The sequence below is a fragment of the Drosophila hydei genome, unplaced genomic scaffold (assembly GCF_003285905.1).
Source record: "Drosophila hydei strain 15085-1641.00,03,60 unplaced genomic scaffold, DhydRS2 tig00000149-arrow-pilon, whole genome shotgun sequence".
In the NCBI taxonomy this organism is placed as follows: Eukaryota; Metazoa; Arthropoda; class Insecta; order Diptera; family Drosophilidae; genus Drosophila; species Drosophila hydei.
Genome location: NW_022045678.1, coordinates 5,547,501 through 5,568,611, shown reverse-complemented (window position 1 = coordinate 5,568,611; position 21,111 = coordinate 5,547,501). Strand labels below are relative to the sequence as shown.

The following is a 21,111-nucleotide window of genomic DNA, read 5'->3' as shown; positions in this document are numbered from 1 at the left end:
TGCACAACAGAATCGATTAATACTTGTATGCGATAGTAGTATATTTTGAGCAACAACTCTTACGGGCACACTGTCTTACTGCAATTGTAAATATTAAAATGAATCCGCTAACTAATATGCGAAATGTGCTTAAATTAAGCGAGCACGAGCTTAAAAACCCAAGTAGCAAGAGCTGGCATGACATGTACCGAGACTCCGCTTGGATTTTTATTGCGGGGTTTCCTTACACCCTCTCCGAGGGCGACATCATCTGCGTGTTCTCTCAGTATGGCGAAATTGTGAATATTAATTTGATTCGCGACAGCAAGACGGGAAAATCAAAAGGTTTCTGTTTCCTGTGCTATGAGGACCAGCGCTCCACAGTACTTGCCGTGGATAATTTGAACGGTATTAAAATTATCGATCGCACACTGCGAGTGGATCACGTTGCGGACTATAAACCGCCAAAGGATAATGAGAAACTGGATGAAGAAACGCTGCGGCTGTACATGGAAGGCTGTGCGCCGCAGCCTGTGATTAAACCTAATGCTACAACCACAGAGCGCGACCTAAAGATATCTGCTCATATAAAGCAGGAGAAGCTGAAGCGCAACAAGAACTCCAAGGAGAAAAAACATAAAAAGCGAAGGAAAAGCTCCGACTAGATTTTAATTTTAAGCAGATCCCATAATTAGTAATTGTTGGTAGTGGGCAGTGTAAGCTCGCCATTAACTATGTTGCGCTTAGAATAATAATGTAGTTCTTAAGAACACATATTTACATATGCTGTATCAAAAGTTCATTCTGTAAACGCGTTCTTTTATCAAATTTCTCTCAGATGCTCAGTTCAGTCGAATCGCATTTCTTATATCCATTATATCTTTTGGTTGTATAGCCTTTTATAATATATGTAACTTGAAGACTATGTTGTACGTTAAGTAAACAGATATGAGTGTTCATCTTTATATTAAAAGTTGATTACAAGAGTCAAGAGTAATATGTCACATAATTTATAGATAAACTATTGAGCGAATATATAAAATATCTCAACTGGTTAGTTTGCTTACATATTTAATCAATATTTATGTATAAATAGAATGTATATTTTTATAAAGCTTAACTAAAAGAACATTCGAATATCTAAAAATCCACTTTTGAATAGTTTTAAGTTAAATATATAAGGATATAGTAAAGCTTTTTAAGCGCTCCTTAATCGCTTTCCACGCCCTGCTCGCTTGCGCTCTCGAAGATGGCATCCGCTTCATCAGAATCCGAATCTTCAGAGCATGATTCAAGACCCTCTGCCTCTCGAAGGATTCTACGTTTATATCGTTCGTATGCGCTTCCTTGACGCTCCACATTAAAGAAGTCCACGTCATCCACAAAGCTTGCTGCTTCTGCATCTATGGTATGCATATAAGGATCATGGTACTCATTGTGATCCTCCGCATCACTCGAGCCACTGGCAAATTCATCCTCATCATCATCTACAAAGAACATGCAAACTCAGCAATTTGCAAATTTGTATATAGATGGGGCATAGAAGTCATACCAAACATAAACTTATTCATTTGCTGGCACAGCTCATCGTCGGAGCCCATAACGCCGGCATCATCATCATCAGGATAATCGTTCGTATAGTAGTTCTCCTGATTTGAATCTTCCGAGTCGTAGTCCTCGTCATCGTTGTAGCAATCCTCGTAGACAACCTCGTTAACAGGACGAAGACTAAAATGGAAGAGTAAGTAAATGCTTGATTGAACTGATTGACTATAAACGTGAATGAATTTTGTTTTAAATGATTGATTGATTTAAATGATTGAATTGTTAAGTGACTGACAGAATGTTGGATTGATTTATTGATTTACTGACTTATATGCAAAAATCAAGATTGATTGATTGAATAGTTGCAAAGCATTATTATTTTAAGGGGCATTAAGTATATTAATAATTGAATGACTGATTAGATTTCTGATTAATTGAAGGTTTCCAAATTACATTGATTGATGAGCTCATTTAGAATGAATGGTTGGTTGCTTGATGGGTTGATTTGTGTAACAGGAAAAGATTGATTCAAATGATTGATTGACAATTCTACAGACTAAGGGGTCGAGTTCTGAATGAATAATATTATGCGTTGTATGCCTGGAACATTTTGAATTTCAATTCAATGAATTCAGATTGTTTTATTTTGATTGATTGATTGTTGAATGGGTTGACTGAAGAATTAATTGACTAAATTACTACTCAATTCATTGCTTGATTGACGGATTGAAGAGTTATTTAATATAACGGTAAATTGTCTTACTGATGCATCGGAAACTGATTGAAAGGTTGATAACTGATAGATTGATTGACGATCTACACGCAGCACAGCTCCGAAAAGTTAGAAAGGTAAATTTGTTTAATAGCTAAACGGGATTTGGAAAAATTCCTTTTGGGTTTGTAAAGATCCACTCTCTTCAATAGACAAGGAGACTATAAAAAGGATTTATATATATGCACTATATAAATAGAAGGTTACCGAGGAAGCTGGGAAAACTCTTCAGAAAAGAAACCTTCCCACGCATAGAATCATTCAAGCATTCCACACAGTTAATTTAATAATCTTTCGTTCATAAAAGCTGACAAAAAATTGTATTTGAAGAAAAACACTTGAGCCGCGCAAAGCCGGGCAGCGACTTCTATGAATTCACATATACATATATATTTTTATTTGATTTCGGCGCTAAACTAAAACTAAGCACTTAATTAGACTTTAGCACAAGATTTGTGGAATGACTTAAATTGAAAGCGAATAAAAAACTTAAAAAACTGGCAACTGGCAACGAATTGGGACAACATAAAAAAAATATATATATATAAATGTGTAAGTATGTGTGTGTGTGTGGTGAGGTGCAAAAAGCATAAGAAAGAAACTAAAAGCTAATTAAGTTGATCTTGTTGCTATTTTGAAGGAAGAGCTGCAAGCCGTGCGATGTTTTGTTATTGTGTGGGTGCGAACAGGGGGCGGTTAGACTCTGGGCGTGGCACATCGTTGCGGCAGAGCTGCTGTAGTAGTAGTTGTTGCTGTGGTTGCTGTGTTACCAGTAGCAGTTGTTGTAGTAATTAAACGGGTAATACAACCTTATATAGAGAATCAGACAAATTAACAATAACAAATAAATTATTGGAAAATTTGAAATCTGATTTCAGATGCTTACAACTAAATGAGGGACAAGGTAAGACAACATTTAAGAATATATCTATATATATCTATATGTATATATATATATATATATATATATATATATCTATATGTGTATGTGAGAGTGTATAGATATAGAATAGTTTTACGACTAGCCAAAAGATAATGTGATGCGTTTTACATAAAGAAATTTGTAAGTTGCAACAATTGTTGTACGTCATTTGTGTTTAGGACGAACCTTAAATAGTTGTCATCGAACATATCAACATATTGCGCCTGCATCTCATTCTCCGGCACATATAAATCGTATACATAGCCAATGTCTGAATCAACGGGCTGATGATCCTGCAGCGGGACATTTGGTTCTGGTTCTCTTTGCTGGGACTCGATGTCCACAATTGTTATTTGCCGGCGTTCAGTCTTGCTTTGGTCCTGGTTACTGCTGCTTCCACTTGCTGCCCCCGTCGTCTCTTCCTGCTCTGATTCCTCGTCCAAATCGTTAAGCGTAGTTCGTAGACAGTTGACCACTCGGTATCGCTGCTCCCGGGCTAATTGCTGTTGCTCCTGTCGCTGTTTTTCGCGACGCAGAGCACTGGCTTTTGTTGGATCAGTGGTCTGACACACTAACTCCTTAGCAGTGGCTTTGTTTAAGCGAGCTGCTGCAAATTGTTTGGTGGCACAGTCATCCTAAAACAAAGAGAGGGAGAGAGATAGAATTCAGTGATCTAAGCCTTTCTTTCCAACCACCAGACATATAACTAAATATCAGCCATTCTAAAGTCAGCTCACGCGCTCTAGCCGCGGTACTGTTAAAATTGTACAAATACTCTGCCCACCCTCACCTGTTTATCCAGCGTGCCGGCAAACTTCAACAGCACTTGATTTTGCTCCTCTTTGTTTTCTGCAATCGCTGTCGCCGACGCAGCGAGCGCATTTTCATCGTTAAGCAGACGGCGGCGTTTGCCATTTAGTAGAAATGCCGAATGAGGTTCTTCGTCAATGCGGCGCTTTATTCGCACCACGGCGGGCATATTAAATAATTTTAATCGTTTCTTTGATTGTAATTTACTAACAAAAATATATTTTTGACGCTTGCGACACAACTAAGAATGTGCTATCAATAGCGTGACCGTAAGTAACAGGCAATAAGATACTAAAAGGCGAAAATATGAAAATACACTCTTTAGTATTTAAATGCTAAAACCATATCGATAAACACAGCCAACACTCAGTTCGTGATCGTAACGTGCAAAATTATCGATTCTATATTGTGGAGTAATTTGAAATAAAGTGCGAACAAAAAATATTAATTAAAAAAAACTGATTGTGGGTTGACACATCATACTGTGCGAATAGGCCGTCCTATATATTTAAATGTTAAAGAAATTTCAATTAAAATATAACAACTGCTTCTCAAAGCTTCGTTAGCCTATTGCAGTAATAATATAGGTAATTCAATATTTTTTTTATTGAGTTTTTTTGTTTGAATATGTTTATCAAAAAGTTTTGAAATGCTTTGCATGAGTTTAAGTTGAAAGAGTGCTGAGATGAAAAACGTAAACAACTAGGTGAACATTTTTATTTATCCACTATGTCGCATTTTTTCAACAGTTGTGTACAAAAAATGAACATAATGTAATTCAATATTAAATATTTCATTTTACATAAATAAATTAATTTTTGCTTAAATATTTTTCTTGTTCATATTTAATTGATATATGGATACTATAAAATAAAACAAAATTACAGACGGTGACTGTAATCGGGAGCATCTGGTTTCAACACGTAACGGTTAACTTCGACTGTTAGTTACCAGAGGCACGCTCTCTCGCTAACATTGCGCTCCCAAAAAGTATGCAATGCGTACAACGAAAAAAGGGAATGTGAATTAGTCGGTTTGTGTACGCGCCGGGGTGTAGTTGTGTTGATGTCGCGCGTGTGAATGTGGGAATATTGCGAAATCTACCGTTAGCGTTTACGTGCTCCGGCAGGAGCAACACCAACCAAATTTGAACGTGTCGAAAATGCCAAAGCTGTTAGTCTTGCTCTCTCTTTTTCTGTCAAGTGCAATAAATTTAAGTGTGCTTAAAAAAGTTTAAAGCACGACAGCATCACCCTGTGAGTGAATTGGCCTCGTGCATATGTGCGTGTCCTTGTGCGTGTGTGTGTTAGTCGCAATTCACATTGTCTCGCATTCGCGCGCGCAATTTGGCTGTCTGTGTATTGTGTTAATATATATGTGTGTGCGTGTGCTTGTGTGTGCTGCAATTTGCACGCCAATGATTTACCGTTTGATTGCTATCAACGCTTGCCGCAATTATGTTTTAATTGTCGCTAAATGGTTTACACACAACGGGATTAGCTGCAGCCCTTTGCGACAGGTGAGTGTCAACTTCCCACCCTTTGAGCTGTTACTCACCTGTGCAGCATCTCAAAAGTAAATTGAATTCTAACTAATCCCGCATTCACAACGGCCTGCAGACTATAAAAATATTTACGAGTAAATATGTATTACAAGGAAGCTGCCACGCCGTAAACAAACCATATGTTTTGTTTGGGCATACTTTTTTATACCCTGTAGCTATGGGAAATGAGTAGCTAAAGTGGGGTAAACATGTACGCACTCTGCATATTAATGGAAATCGAGCAGAGACATTTTATAATGCCCAATATCTTGATCACAAATACAAAATAAATGCATCTAAGCCCATTAAGACACAACACCCTAGATTTATAAGAAAGAAGTGAAAAATATACTAAATAATAAAAGCACAAATAAAATATAATACAATTTGTCAATTAAATAATAACTGTACTTAAAGTGCAGGCTAAGTAAACGATAGCAGCTCAGATCATTTGAACAGTGTCTGCGGTTACAGGGTATTTGAAAGTCGAGCATACTCCCAACTAGTACTCTTCCTTGGTTTATGATCAGTGGTGGGGTGTCTAAAAATTTGCTAGCGCATGAATCATTGCGCCTGCCCCCAATACGTAATATGAGACGCGTCTGCAAAGCTTAAGTGTGCGTGTGTGTGTGTGTGTGTGCGTGGGGGATTTGAACTGGATGCGCTTGGCATAATAATGAAATAATAATGTCGCCTTTTGTTGTGAGGTGTCTCTCAGCCGTTGTGGCAATAAATTAATGGGCCTGCCACATAAAAAGCGCCCCATACACGCGGGTCCTTTTTTCGCCTGTTTGTTTGATTACAGCCTCTCACATGACTTTCGCGCACCAGTTATGAGTGGGGCAGATAGAAGTTGTTGCAACAGCGTCAGCTGTTCTGGCAACAGCAGCCGCTAAGCCCAAAAGATTAACATAAATATTCTGGTTCACGCTGTTGTTTCATGATGAGCAAAGAAGCTGCTGATAAAATGCTAATCATACAAACAGTGTTGCCGCGACAACAAAAACAACAACTAAAACAGCAGCAACAGCAGCTTCAACAAGGATATGCCACACGCAACGGCTGTGTCCTCAACATTTCATTTCTTTTCTTTTCTTTTCCTTTCAGTTTTTTGGTGGTAGCAAAAAAAAAACTGCTTGAGAAACTTTTGCGCTTTCCACTTAGACAAGTTGGTTTTCATTTTTAACATGAGGAGTTTCCCTAAGAGGCAATCAACACTTAGTCATACAGCTTGTTATGTTTGATCTCTACAGTTCCTCAGAACATTTTTTTAACAGTTTCTCATGCTGTTATTCTTAATGTTATGTTACAATATGTTAAAGTGCCCGATAAAGTTGGTTAAGATTCATTTTCATCATGATTATAGAATAGGAAAAGGTTTAACTTTCAATTCTGAATGTTTAATTTTACAAAACCTTAAAACTTATTTAAAATTTCTACAAAAAATATTTAAAATTATATTTTATTCACTTTATTTTCTATATCAAATTTATATTTTGCTTAAGATTTAATTAATTTAATAAAAGAAAATATTTATATCAAAATTTGGTTTTGTTTAGAGTATTTCAACTTCCACCTAGCCCAATATGTCTCTATAGTATTTTTTTTTTTGGCTGCAGCTATACTTTGCAACATTTTTGATTAGCTCAAAGTTTAAGGGTGTGTGTGTGTGCAAAGGGGCTGGAGCTGTGGCTGAGGCTGGGGGATGCTTTAATTTTTGTTTAAACTTGACAGAAAACACCTCAGGCCTTCGCCCTGGTCGAGTGTCTCTTTGTGGCTTTGACAGCCTTTGTTTTTGTGAGGGGGCGTTTGGCTACTTAACCGATAAATTTTTGGCAGCAGCATCATATATCCTTGTTAATTTGTCTAAGGGTAGCTGCCTGCTTCAACTTGTACCTGTTTTGTTGCCCTCTCATGTTCATAAATCATTTTAATGCATCTTGCTCGAGACAAGTTGTCGGTCGGTCAGTTCATTGTGTTGGTCAGCTCAATAACTAATTCATCAACATCATAGTCATCTTTATCAGCGTCGTTATGAGCGAGAATAATGACAGGCAACAAGAGTCGTAAACTGAGCAATGGAGGAGGGTTAAAGGGGTTTCTTTGTTTTTCTCTATTTAAAGAATTTTATTGCTTCCTTATAAATTTTTTAAAATGTCACCCGGTAAAGATTTTTGCAGTTTTTGATTAATTATAGTTTATCAGTTTATTTTAGGCGTAACTTAAGCCGAAAATAAATATTTTAATGTTTCGTATTCTTTCAAAAAGAGGACAAATTCAAATACCAAATTTTTTAAATCGAGTTCAGAAATGTAATATTTGTTAAATAATAAACAACTTCCTCAAAATGTATGAGCTATTGGCGGACCCTTACTAGTTTTATGAATCTAGTTCTTAAAGATTGTTATAATGGTGTTAGAATGGATCAAGTTTAGAGATACTTTTTGGCGTCGGTCCCTTTTCGATTTTTGTACGTGTCTAGCTTTCATGAGTCTTCAGTTTATTGGCTTAAGTTTTTCGCCTGTTAAGTTGTCTCAATACCCGGTTATGTTCCATATTTTAGTACAAATATATCTTCATTTATTTTTAATACAATGGGCATTCAGGCTAAAATGGCTACGTGAAAATATATGAAACAGTCAGAAGGAGGCGTATTCGACCCCATAATGGATGTATATATATATATATATACTTGATCAGGACAACGATCTGAATCGATGTATCACTGTCACTCTGTCAGTCTCTTCGTCTGTCAGTCTGCGAGATGAATATACAGATCTTTTTTGTATATTTCGAATTTTGTATAGACCTGCGTAGACTTAGTAGAGCCGTGTGCCTTGGTTCATTCATACATCTGAATGGCGTAATACGCCATGAATATTTCATTAGCACTTACAAAAAAGTCATGCAACAATTCAGATCGCATAGCCTCTCCAGCAGCCTAAGCACAGCTGCTCAGCGGTGCTTGTGTGTGTATGTGTCTGTATATCTTGCTTACAATTTAGGAAATGCAGCTCAGAGTATCGTAGTTTGCAGGGTATCTTCTAGTCGAGCACACCGGACAAAAGCTTTCTTACGTGTTCATCCATATTTAATTCATATTTCATAGCTTATTTCATACCTTATCGCAGGGTATCGCAGCTTGCAGGGTATCTCCTAGTCGAGCACAGCCGACAAGAGCTTTCTTACTTGTTCACCCATACTTAATTTATATTTCATAGCTTATTTCATACCTTATTATGTAATGTATGAGTTTTGAATCAATGCAAAATTGTTTTTGAATATATGAAAGACCCGAATTGCAGCTCAAATATTTTCCTTTTTAATTTATTCAGTATGCTTTGATCTATGACAATAACAGCACTGATATGAATGTTCATAGATAATATAAATAAATGTATTTGTACTTAACTCTATTGGTGTAGATAGTGAAGAGCAAGAACTAATGTCTAAACATTTCAATTTGCTGACTATTTCTGTTTACAATTTCTTAAAATTCAATGCTGCCAGCAGTCGGCTCAGTCGTTAATGCTTTAACATTAAATATTGAAAATGAAGCAAGTTGCAGATTCTTATCGTCGAGTTTAAAGTGCTCAACAGTTACTCAACTGCTCTCATGACTCCTCAATTGGGCTCATATATTATTTAAACGAAAGTGTAAAACGAGCGAAAATAAGACACAGACACAGAAAACTGAGCTGAGTTGAGTAGAGTTCAGCAAAGCGTTTTGCTGCAATGGATTTATGCGTCTTTTGATAACTAATTCCCTTTGGGCGACTGTCAACAAGGAGATAAACTGCTAGGCAACTGCCAGAAGTCCAGTCCAAAGCATATGTGAGAAATAGCGAACAGAGCACAGAGAATTCGGAACTTCTTTAAAGAAGCAACTTTAAGCTGAGTTTCCGGCATTTGCTCAATAAACGAGAATGACTGGCAGAACGACAAACTGACTGCCAAATTGCTTGACTGCTTGACTGCCAGTCAGGCTGACACTCATATTAATTTGCTGTTAAATGGCAACCCTAACGGCATTTTTCGAGGGTTAACGCCTAGCCAAATGTGCAGAAAAAATGGCCGAAAACAATTTGAAGCAATCAGCTGCGGAGTACGTGACATGAGCTACCCAAGGAACTGGCCAGCTATTGATAAGAGAGAAAAACTTCAGGAGAAACTTGCAGAAGAACTTGAGCAAAATGTAGTGCAAAATGCAAACAGCTGCTGCTGCTGCTCCTTCTGCTGCTGTTGGTGTTGCTGCCCTTTGGGCCCATGTCAATGACCTCTCGGCTTGCACGTGAGTCAAGTGTAGCGGCAAATGAGCTAATTTACTCGAAGTCCTGCTCCTTGGCGACGGACACATACACGTGTCGAGCAAAAAGTCAAGAAATTCAATTGTGAACATAAATCATGCCACACGGCAGATGCACACGCAATCAGCTGTTTTGTCACTGAGCTGCTGCCAAATCGCACTGCTAGTTGAAAGGGAAATGGCACGGGGTTCCACTGTGGAGCATGTCAATCAAGCCACAAGAACAAGCGCCTGCTGGCGGCCAAGGGTTGAGCTAGCTTTAAGCCATCCAGACAAAACGAGTTTGCTGCTGTACGACTAAATAGTTATGCACTGCCACAGATACCCTGTAATTGGCGTACATATTTACTGGAAGAAAATATATTAAGAAATCATGAAATATAGTATTTAAAATTATGAAAAAGTATTGGATAGATTTAAATAAATTTTATAAAATATATTGTGTATTATTTTAGAAAGTAAGATTTTGGCTTTCCGAATGCATAATTATTCTATTCTTATTTCAATTAAATTTCACAAAACGTATCAAATTTAATTAAATTTATTTCATATGTTGACTTAATGTATAGAGTAGGTGGATGAATTATTTCTAAATATATATATTATGGGTGGTAATATAAATATTTTATTTTATTTCTAAAAAAAAATTGTATTCAAAAAACTTCAAATTGTAATATTTGAAATGTATTTTCAGTGTTATAAATTTTTTGTTAAAGTAAAAAATATTTCTTTTGTTAATTTTGATTTTTGATTAATATTTCTTTTGGTAATTTTCATAGGGTATACAACTGGAGAAACGTACGATTTATCGATGGCTTCCAATGTAGGCGATAATTTATTTAACAATGTGTGGGCAACGAGCCTTCGGGCTGGCTGCTGTTGCCCTTGGTCGGTCCACGCCATTGAGATGTAACCGCTTGAAGTTCGAATCGGGGTCTAGAACAAAGAAAAACGAAGAGAAACGTTTTTATCTGCCGCAGCATCGCACTCCTTCTATTTGCCAAGTGCAAATTGCAAAATGATATTAGACTGGCTATAACGATGACGATGGCAACTGCGGGGGTGGCTCGTCGCTTTCAGCACACTGCATCAACAATTGGGGGTTGGCCAACATAAAGCAGAGTGAAAGTGGAAATGCGACCAGCAGCTCTTCCCTAATGAGCACGAGAGCAAATTTAATGTGATTTGTGCGAGGGGTGTAACGCCTTTTTCAATATTGGAATGTGTCTCCGTGTGTGTGTGTGTGCGTGTATGCGCTCTATTTGCTTTTGTAATTGACGTGTTGGTCCAGGATACAAATCCAACACGCTCTGCCCTCTCCCTGCCCTGTCATTGACTCTAATACATAATTGAGCACACACCTAAACGTTGGGTACGTGAAAAATACACAGAAATTGTCATGTGCATTTGGCAACACATTGAGGACAGCTGCATCTGGTATACAGACAAAAAACATTTGTCATATGCTGCTTAACAAAGGAGAACATTAGTTTTCATAATTGAGCAGGCTATAGGACGAGAATATAGTTTATTTTGCAAGTATTTATATAGTTTACTTAAGAACTAACGTTTATCTAAGCTTGTTATCTAAGGGAAAATAAGGTTGCAGTGAATATATGTGGAGCTAGGCTTCATCAGGATGGTGCACCCTTCCCGTTCTTTGTCAATGCTGAGGAGTTGAAGACGCGCTATTCCTACACGTTTTCCTACAATTAGTTATACCTTTTAACTTGTTTCTGAAAACAGTCTAATAAATTATATATTTAATTCGGTTTATTTCATGCAGATTGCACTTATAAAAATATAATAAATAAAAATAATAATAAAATAAATAAAAATATTATTTGTTTAAGTTAATTGAAGCATGGAACCGATTTTCGATCTTACTTGAGAAAAAAAATTATGAAACGAGCGAACACATAAATTATGCAACTTTGAGCCGTATTAATATAAAAATTATCTTGTAAGCATCTACAACAAGACTATTAAAAGATAATTATCTAGTTGTTAAGGCTCGAATTTATTAGCCCATTTCGGCAGGCAACTCCTTTCTCTATTCTCTACTATGCCCTCCACTGAAAATCCTGCTACATTTTGGCTTCCCTATTCTCAGTTCTATTCGAAAACAAAAAAAAGAAGCGCAATGTCCTTTAGCGCCGCCTGCTCATTAGCACTCGGAATGTCATTTATTGAGGCCACTAAGCAGAAAAGTGGGAAGCTCTTTAGCAGACGTCTTTATGGCTGTTTGTTGATGCAAATAAGCCCGAAAAGTCGTATAAAATTATTTCCGCTTTTGTATTGTTTGGCGGCTTCTTGCTGTGCTTGACTTTCAAAAAGGCTCGCTTGATTTGGTGACACGCAAAGGACTTGGCTTGTTTTCGGCTTGATTTAGCTGCATTGAGATAAACGCGCTTTGTTTTGGTTATCGTTTTGAACGAGAAATGATAAACATAAGTTGAACCTGGGCCGAGGCATTGACAGGGAATCGAGGACAACGGCATAACAGGACACGTGCTGCGTGTAAAGCTATGTGCCAAAGGCCCAGGAACCACGCCAACTGTAACGACCTCCGCCCGCTCGACTAGCTACGTCCTTCGTCCTTCGTCCTGTGTCAGCGTCTGGGTTTGGGTGTTTGCATTTTAAAATCAACCCTCGACAAAACGCTTGCCAACTTCAATTTCAGTTGCTGTCATTTGAAGCGACCCGTTAGCCCGCCCTTTTCACATGCCTAACGCACAGTGGTGCCAGACTACGTAAATATTTGATCTAAAATGTCTGCTATAGAATTTTTGCCTAAACATTTGAATTTCACAATTCTGATCGCAAACTAAATAAAATAAATAAATTTACAATATTCTTGAACGGACTTACTTTATTGTCTATATATGAATGTAAAGTCAATAAAGTAGATCCTATCAAGGAAATCGAATAAGTACAATAATTATTTATAATTGTACATATATTTTACACGATTTCTTTAATCCATCTAAAATAATATGATATCATATAATATATTTATAATTATAATACATTTATAATTATATTTTAAATACTGAAATAATTTACTTCAAATTTTAAATTTGGAAAGCTAAGAGTTTTCGTTGGTATAGCAAATAGGAATTAGCTATGGTTAATCCCTCAACTTATTGCTAGTTAAGTCTCCTAAAAATTTGAGCTTAATGCTTGTTAAGTAAGCGAAACGAGTATATTGGTTTTGTACAACGTTCGCTTAGTTTTTCCGGCCGTTTGTCTGTCTGACTCTCAGTATAAGAGCAAAGCATTGCTATTAGAGGCAAATCGAGGAACGAGTTTCGGAACCTAAGCTACAATTTTGGATAGTTAAGTTAGTGCAGATCCCAGATTGACGAACAATGATTTATGCACGCCTTTAAAATGGGTTTGTGGAAAAGAAAAGCAAAGGAAACGATTTCGAAAGGGAAAGTATTTGATCCCAAATCGTTAAACTTGTAGCTGGATTACATTTTTAACAGATAGGCCTATTAATTATATGGCGCCTTCAACGCAAATATTGTGTGTTGCATATATTTAATTAGTATTGAGCCTGGAACTTGAGAGCTGCATATTGCAGTCGCTCGTGCCAGACTGCAACATTAATATTTATTTTATTTCATGTTAATAGGAATAGTTCCTCATAATGTGACTGTGGTTTGGCTCTAATTCCATATATATACATGTGTGGTTAAGGTACTAAATTTGATTATATAGGTTCTACACTAAATAAAAATAATAATAAAATTAAAAAAAATATATATAAATAAAAACAAATGCGTATTGTAGATCAAAGAATCATTAATATTTATTTTATTTCATATTAATAGGAATAGTTCCTCATAATGTGACTGTGGTTTGGCTCTAATTCCATATATATACATGTGTGGTTAAGGTACTAAATTTGATTGTACAGGTTCTACACTTAATAAAAATAATAATAAAATCATAAAAAAAATAGAAATAGTTAAACAAATGCGTATTGTAGATCAAAGAAACAATAAATAGAATTTTGAGCATTATTATATATATATTTAAATGCAGTAATTTAAGTGAAAAGCTCAATAAAATAATAAAATGTTGTATACAATTGAAGTTTTTTTGCTTGGTAATATTTGCTATTGCGCACAATTTGTATTATCAATGATTTGAATAGATTAATCATTTCTATACCACTGTGCAACTCATTCTGCTGTCCTTTGGGAATTGCTGGCGCAGTTTGGTAACCCCATTTGGCCTGCATTTTGCGCGCTTTTTCGATTTCAGTCTTCTGTGCATAGCAATTCATATAGCTATTGGGGTGTCCTCCACTGTGTGTCGTCCATACTGGTCCAGGTAGCCTGTCAGCTGGCGGCTGTTGCAAGTGGCCAGCTATATGTGTTTTGTGTTGTTGTGTCTGTAGCTGGTTAATTTTTTATTAGATTTGCTGCAGCACTGTCTGCAACGTGCCCATAATTTCTAGCTGTGTATGTGTGTGTGCGTGTGTGGAAAATTGTTGCTTCTAAAGTTGGCTCCCTTTCGCTGCTTTCCCCCATGAAACGATGTAGCCAAAAATTCAATCAAAAAACTACAAGCGTAAACAAGTGGGTAACATGGCCAGCTCTTGTATCGCTTCCACTTCAATTTTCAAGTGTTTTCCTTTTCAGTTGTTCGAATCAAATTTTTGTTCTTTTTGGGGTGTCTTTGGCTGTTTTTTCGCCAACTCGAATTGAAAATCGCAGATGGCAGGGTTTGATTTCGGCCAGGTTTAAGCACAGCCTTGCTTCACTCTCCCGCCCTCTCTCTCTCTCTGTCTCTGTGCGGTCCCCTCCATCAGCCGCTTAATACACCTAACAGCCGCGCTAAGTCCTGACGAGGCTTATGGCCAAACGTCGTTCAAGAAGTATTTGCACTCATTTTGCGGCCTTCAAGTATTCGAGGCCTAAGTTACCTAACCGCTGCGGCTGCTGATATCTGCTGATTTGTTCTTCAATATTTTCAAAAGGAGGGTACTTCTATTTTTAGAGGAAACTGGAATAAATGTAGTAAGCAATCATGTAAAAGAGGATGTGGATAACAGTCAAAGAGTTGGACTTTTTGGGTTTATCAATCAGATAGATAATTAATAATAATTGGGGCAATGAGTCAGTCGCATATCGTGCTCAACATGTCCATCAGTGAATATGTTCGCCAAATTAAAATCTGAAAATTCCTAGGTCAATCAATAAGTCAGCAGGAAAGTGATTTAGTCAGTAGATCAATCAGGCTCAATCAGTGAATAAATAATGCAGTCACTCTTGTTTTAAACGCAGTCTATTCTTCTAGTTTAGTCTAGGTTAGTCAATCTAGGTAAGCCAATCAATCACTAAAGAAGTGAGTCAATCATTCAGTTCTGCAATCAGAGTGATTAATAAGTCAATAAGTAAGTTATTCAATCTGCTCTTGAATCAGAAAGTAAGCCAATCACTCTATGAGTCAGTCAGATTTCCAATTAATTAGTCAATGTATCCGCATGCCAATCGAGCACGCAATCTAATAGTTGTCAGTCAATCAATCATCTTATTTAATTCAATTAGCTTGTATTTTAGAGTATTAAATCTGCGGCATTTGGAAATTGGTTTTGCTGTTTTGTTTTTATTGCTGATTGTTTCGATTCTTTTCGAGGATAACAATAAATTTTTATTGTTGTTCCGCTCGCCTTTCGCTTTTTGTTTGTTGTTTATGTTTCGGTTACAGTTAGGTTTGTTCTTTTCCTTTTCATTTTTTGTCTAGGAGGTTTTCGCTTTCGAAATGTGGCTTGGCTCTGTCTTATTTATTGATTTCTGACTTATTTTTTCTCTGCTGGCATTTTGGCAAAAAGTTTTTTGGCTAACAAATGTTTTGAACTTTGTCAAATGTTTTCATTTTTCTGCAGTTGTTGATGCTGTCGTGACGGAAAACTTAATTTAAGCTAATTAAATTGCTGCGTAGTAACAGTAAACTTCATTAAGTTTTCCATCTGTTGTCGTCTCGAACAATGAGGCAAGCTAATGTCCCCGAACGATGGCCTGGAAGCTGGAACAGTGCTTCATACTCCAAATTGTCATAACTATGGCGCTGTTTCATGTTTTAGCTGTTGTTGTTGTAGTTGCAATTAGCTTCGAGTTGGCAGCTGGTTTTGCCCTCAACCTGTTGTGTTTGCTGCAAAACTTTTCGGTATAAAAGTCTGTTGCATAGTTCTTCGTAGGGCTCCCTCTTTGGGCAAAGTTTCTGTTGCCAAGAAATAGAAATATTTGACTCTAATCATTTAAAGGGCTTACAAGTACAATGGTCCACAAAAGCTTCGCATTAGATCTTTCAATTCACAAATAATCAAAACTTTTATATACATACATATATTCAAGCGTCCATATTTATGTAGACGTGTGTGCACTTTAAAGCAATTAAGAGTCTTTGATATAATGTGCTTGCTGTAATCCGATTAGATTCAGCAAATATGGCATGTGAAATATAAGCGGATTAGCTTCGAATCGTTTAAGGTAATGCAAATGGCATGAATCCGTTTAAAGTGGATTACAAGTTTATGAAACTGATTGCCTAACCAATTATTAATATATAATGAAATAAAGATATTACGTAGGAATATATTGCTAAATTTATTTATTAATTTAAATGAAGTAGATAAGTATAATGAAATTAAGATATTAAGTAGAAAAATTATTGTTAGATTTATTTATTGATTTAAATTAAGTAGATAAGTATAATGAAATAAAGTAGAAAAATTATTGTTAAATTTATTTATTAATTTAAATGAAGTAGATAAATATAATGAAATAAAGTAGAAAAATTATTGTTAAATTGATTTATTAATTTAAATTAAGTATATCGCATCTTTAATCCTATAAATATTAATTAAATATATAAATTAAATTTTATAATGTAGTATTATAATATTGATTGACTCGCTGCTCTTCTAATTTTTATAGTTTTACTATAGTTCTACTTCGGCGCTCATTGGTTAATTCATTTAATTTTTTATATTTATTAATCTAATAATAAATAGTCTGACGCGACAAATCATATTCCTTAGCGATTTTTATAACCGAAATACCCAAGTTATGTCACAATTTCTCTTCTTGTTTGTTGACTTAACTTAGATATTTTAACCATTTGTAATATTAAAATCCCGATAATATGAAATAAATACGCATTTATGAAATCAAAAGAGAATTTCTCAAAAATTTCTTTATAAAAACTTCAAAGTTCGCCCAGAAACAACGAAATCACGCAATGTCAAAATACTTATGCCGCTGCAATCGCTGGCATTTTGTATCAGAAGAAAGAACTGACAAAAAATGTCGCAAATTTACAGTTATTAGTGTGCACTTTACTTTGGCATTTATTTTCGCTTCGTGAAATGCAATGGTACTTAGAAAAAAAACTAATAGTGAAATGTAAATGATGTCAAAATATATATGCCGACCAGTGTACAGTTATATAGCTCTTCGCTAAATGCAACGGTACTTAGAAAAAAGACTAATAGTGAAATGTAAATATATATGCCGACCATTGTACAGTTCTATGCTCTCTCTTTTTCCTGTCTGCTTCGATTATGTTGTTCATGTTCTTTAGCTTTTCTAAAAATAACAAATTGCTTCGGTTCTTAGGCAAGATGCCCTCATTGTAGGCATATTTGAATTTGTTATTTTTTATTATTTTTTTACTCTTAAAGTATTTCTTAAAGTGTTTTGCATGTGTTTTGCCCATGCATTTTCCATTGTACCCTCAAGTTTTCTTGTCTGTTGCAGTTTGTCATAATTTGCAACTGCTGCAGCGCATTGCAGCGACTACCATGTTGCACATGCCCCAATCCCTACGTTGCACTTGTTCCTATTAACTGCTGAGCCATTTGGAGTTAATATAGCAAGAAGCAGGGCGGGGGGGCAGGCAGTGGGAGGCAGCTGGGAGCAATGGCTTGGCATTTGTAGTGCATGTCCTTGTTGCTTGTTGCTGCTGTTCATATAGCAGCTGGCTAGCTGGTTGGCTGGTTGGCTGGCTGGTTGGTTGCTTGGCTGGTTCTTGGTGTCCTTTGACAATGTCGCTGCATAATTTATGACTGCTTAGTTGCAGTTGGCTTTTTTGTGCCACCACCACCGACGCCGCAAGTTGACTGCCACTTGCCACTTGCCACTTGGCACATGGCATGTCGTCTGTCTGCTGCCACAGTGCGTGGCAGGACTCTTGAATCAACTGCCATTCGATGCGATTGATATCCCCATCTAGCATATGCATTTGCATAAGACCAAACGCACTTTAAGCGCTGCGGGTCAATTGGAATTGGCCCGAAGTGCGGCTCTAACTCAATTATTCAGCCATTTCATTTATGGCCAGTCCGGTTGAGATTTACAAGAGATGCCACACACACACACACACGCATGGCTCATAAATTGTAGGACTACAGCATATGGCTAGCAGAAGGACCGCCCTTGATTGCTGCTGCTGCTACCCACCCGCGGGGCATAAAGTGTGTTGCTGTTGTTTTTAGAAGTGGTTCCAGCTCGTGCTTTTCTTATTGTTGTACTTAATTAGGGCTATGGCTGTGGCGGCAATAACTCATCTGAAATTTATTAAAGCTGCCAATGAAATGCGTCATTAATTTTGCCCCACACTAAGGAACACAATAAAAACGATGTAAAAAGCGCAACATTTTGAGCCATTTTCCTTTTATGATCTATGCGGATGAAACACAGCATAACTAAAGTATTGGCTAAGAGTTTGTTGGCGAAATCAAATATACTTTAACTTTAAGAAATACAAAAACATGGATTGTACAAAAATATAAAATAAAATAGAAATTAGAGATTAGAGAAAATATACTTAAAATCTTGATATTTTATCAATACCTCAGACTCATCGAACAGGCTCTGAAATTATAAAAATAAATGATTATAATGTTTACCTGTCTATGCACCCTTCAACCAGTTGAAGATGAGGACTTTCTCTTGTAATACAACGGTAAACTCGACAATGTCAGCACGGAAATAGGACAGAGCGCTGCAGCCTCAAGAACAGTACTAAATGGCTCTATTTGAATATTGTATCAATACTGCCCGCAACAAGAATAGCAAGATTATTTTAATATATTTGACCATAGTAGGAACAGGCTGACGAAGACATTTTCCATACAATGGGAAATGTCAGCCATAGATTTAGCAGTTTACAAAGGAACAAGTAGAGAGCTTATTCAAATCAAAGATTCGTGTGACTTAGGCTCAGATCATTTGCCCCTTAAATAATGATCTGAATGTGCCCTTTATGAACACATCCTTCTTAACACTGAAATACACATGTGTAAACGTGGTTTAAGTCCTCTAATGTCGGTTTATATTTGTCTTCTTTAATGATCTATACAAACTATAAATCTACTAGTCATTCATTGCGACTAAAGCTTTCTTACTTGTTATGATTAAGTGCGTTAATCCTAATCACATTATAAACTTGAAATCACTAAAATTTGTACATATTTACATATTAGATTGAATGGCTAACCATTCGTCCAGTTCAACGTCGTCTAAGGTGAGCAATTTGAATAAATTTTCAAAGTCCTGTTCCCGAACATTTGGTTTTGACCTGGCAAACTTATTAAAGTATCGAACGATAAAATTTAAATGTCCTGTGGAGTCTGTTGATCCAAGAATCATTCTACGAGCCTGAAACTTGAAGGCAATATACCGTCTGTTGATGTTTTTCTTTTGTTGGTGGCTTAGACTTTGGAATTTGCCTTTGGTCCATCGGTCAAGTAACTCCTCGTCTTTGTCAAGCAGCAACATTTCCTTTGCCGCGTTAAACTCTTGCAGAGCAGCGTCATCTTCCGCCAAAATTGACAGTTGAGGAGTCCATTGATCGACAAACAGTTTCCATTTCATTAGTTCCTCTTCATTCACAACATCTGAGCTAACAATTGATCGGGCCAATGACAAGATTAAATTTACATTATCCTGTTGTATAAGCTTCTTAGTTTTTCGCGCAGCTGCTGCGAGATTTTCTCTGAGTTCGCCAGGCAAGAACGCGGCATTAACAATGCTCTGAAAGCAGTAGATGGGCATTAGAATACAATAATTAGTCTGATTTTATTTATACCAGAAACGCGAGAAAAGATACAATAAAGCGCATTCTGGAAATATAAATAATTAATTGACAAGTGTAACTTAAGACAAAATTTTATAGAATATGGAAACTGATATTTGTAGCACTTACCTGAAAGCTTTTGCTTGGCATTTGACATGTAAAACCAGGATCATAAGCAAATTTCTGTTTTTATTGATTTTCTAAATTATAATTATAAAATGCTGGATTGACCATCTATGCCCAAGTTCACATATAAATATAGTCCATGATATTATTATACCATGATTCAAAGGAGCTGCTAATGGGAACTAATGGACATTGAGACAAAGTATTGAGGTACACCAAGATGGTTGACTGTTAAAATACATTTCAAGGAAATATTAGCAATGCTTTGGAGCAGTTTAATACAAGACAATTAATAGACTGGAAGCTTTGTTAGCCCTGCTTTAAAACAGGTTCCGATTCACTCGGAGATGCAGAATAAGAAAATAAACGGCAGCAAAGACACTTAAAAAAGGTAACTGATTAGCTATACACTAAAGCGGTAAGGTATGAAGGTCATCTTGTATCTTGTAATCGTATATATTCAAATGAATTGAAATAAATATTACTTGAGAGTGAGAAATAAATCAAGGAAGGCATTATATTAAGGAGCAAGCAGTATTAACCCTAAGTGATTAATTTGCCAGCTGCTTTGAGTAAAACCTCAATTGGATGAGCAGTGGATACCCTTCCATTCAAGCATTAAAATTAGAGTCAGAATTCAACAGGTGGCTGAAAAATATTTCTTGATATCTGATCAAATTAATTTGCCTAAAAAGTAACAAGCATCTCTTCTGCATATACATCAGAAAAACGTTAGAATTAAAATGTTTCGAGGTTACTGAATTTTACCCTTATATCACAGTATTAGTTGAACGAGTCGGGAAAAAATGCTGATTAATACGGGAAATACCCTTGCGCCATTCCTAAAGAGAGGAGAAACTGATAACTGATATTTCACATATTTCTTGTTCCTATACATATGTTTTTCTCATTCTCACACTGACAACAGAATACCATTTGCTAAAGTTTCAGCTTGAAGAAACAGTTTCCAAATATATTAACGGGTGATGTCAAGTATACACGAAACGTCTACA

General features: G+C 36.3%; 3 protein-coding genes across 5 annotated transcripts; 1 reads left to right on the top strand and 2 right to left on the bottom strand.

Annotated features, from left to right (window-relative positions):
* The first annotated feature begins 40 nt into the window (after window positions 1-40).
* LOC111597199 (RNA-binding motif protein, X-linked 2) lies at window positions 41-663 on the top strand. The gene has a single exon (XM_023311772.2). It carries the CDS (start codon window positions 99-101, stop codon window positions 642-644), a length of 546 nt encoding a protein of 181 aa, XP_023167540.2. The 5' UTR covers window positions 41-98; the 3' UTR covers window positions 645-663.
* A 360-nt stretch (window positions 664-1,023) lies between these two features.
* On the bottom strand, window positions 1,024-4,408 carry LOC111597196 (probable RNA polymerase II nuclear localization protein SLC7A6OS). 2 transcript variants are annotated; one of them, XM_023311767.2, is made up of 4 exons: window positions 4,009-4,408; window positions 3,405-3,853; window positions 1,532-1,707; window positions 1,024-1,466 (listed from the first exon to the last, which is right to left on the bottom strand). In XM_023311767.2, exons 1-4 carry the CDS (start codon window positions 4,195-4,197, stop codon window positions 1,189-1,191), a joined length of 1,092 nt encoding a protein of 363 aa, XP_023167535.2. In that variant the 5' UTR covers window positions 4,198-4,408; the 3' UTR covers window positions 1,024-1,188. The 2 variants fall into 2 exon arrangements, with proteins under 2 accessions (XP_023167535.2, XP_023167537.1); XM_023311769.2 differs by lacking the exons at window positions 1,024-1,466; window positions 1,532-1,707 and adding an exon at window positions 2,665-3,105 and having other exon boundaries at window positions 4,009-4,402.
* Window positions 4,409-19,205: 14,797 nt separating this feature from the next.
* Window positions 19,206-20,137, bottom strand: LOC111597197. Of its 2 annotated transcripts, none has more exons than XM_030223195.1 (2): window positions 20,102-20,137; window positions 19,206-19,929 (listed from the first exon to the last, which is right to left on the bottom strand). In XM_030223195.1, exons 1-2 carry the CDS (start codon window positions 20,120-20,122, stop codon window positions 19,369-19,371), a joined length of 582 nt encoding a protein of 193 aa, XP_030079055.1. In that variant the 5' UTR covers window positions 20,123-20,137; the 3' UTR covers window positions 19,206-19,368. The 2 variants fall into 2 exon arrangements, with proteins under 2 accessions (XP_030079055.1, XP_023167538.2); XM_023311770.2 differs by lacking the exon at window positions 20,102-20,137 and adding an exon at window positions 19,985-20,079.
* Window positions 20,138-21,111: the final 974 nt, after the last annotated feature.

Coding starts and splice junctions, on each gene's coding strand:
- LOC111597199 (XM_023311772.2), top strand. CDS start 99: ATGAATCCGCTAACTAATATGCGAAATGTGCTTAAATTAAGCGAGCAC.
- LOC111597196 (XM_023311767.2), bottom strand. CDS start 4,197: ATGCCCGCCGTGGTGCGAATAAAGCGCCGCATTGACGAAGAACCTCAT. Junction 1,708..3,404: donor TTCGATGACAACTATTTAAG/GTTCGTCCTAAA, acceptor CTTCCATTTTAG/TCTTCGTCCTGTTAACGAGG. Junction 1,467..1,531: donor AATGAATAAGTTTATGTTTG/GTATGACTTCTA, acceptor TGTTCTTTGTAG/ATGATGATGAGGATGAATTT.
- LOC111597197 (XM_023311770.2), bottom strand. CDS start 20,017: ATGCGCTTTATTGTATCTTTTCTCGCGTTTCTG. Junction 19,930..19,984: donor TATCTTTTCTCGCGTTTCTG/GTATAAATAAAA, acceptor TACTGCTTTCAG/AGCATTGTTAATGCCGCGTT.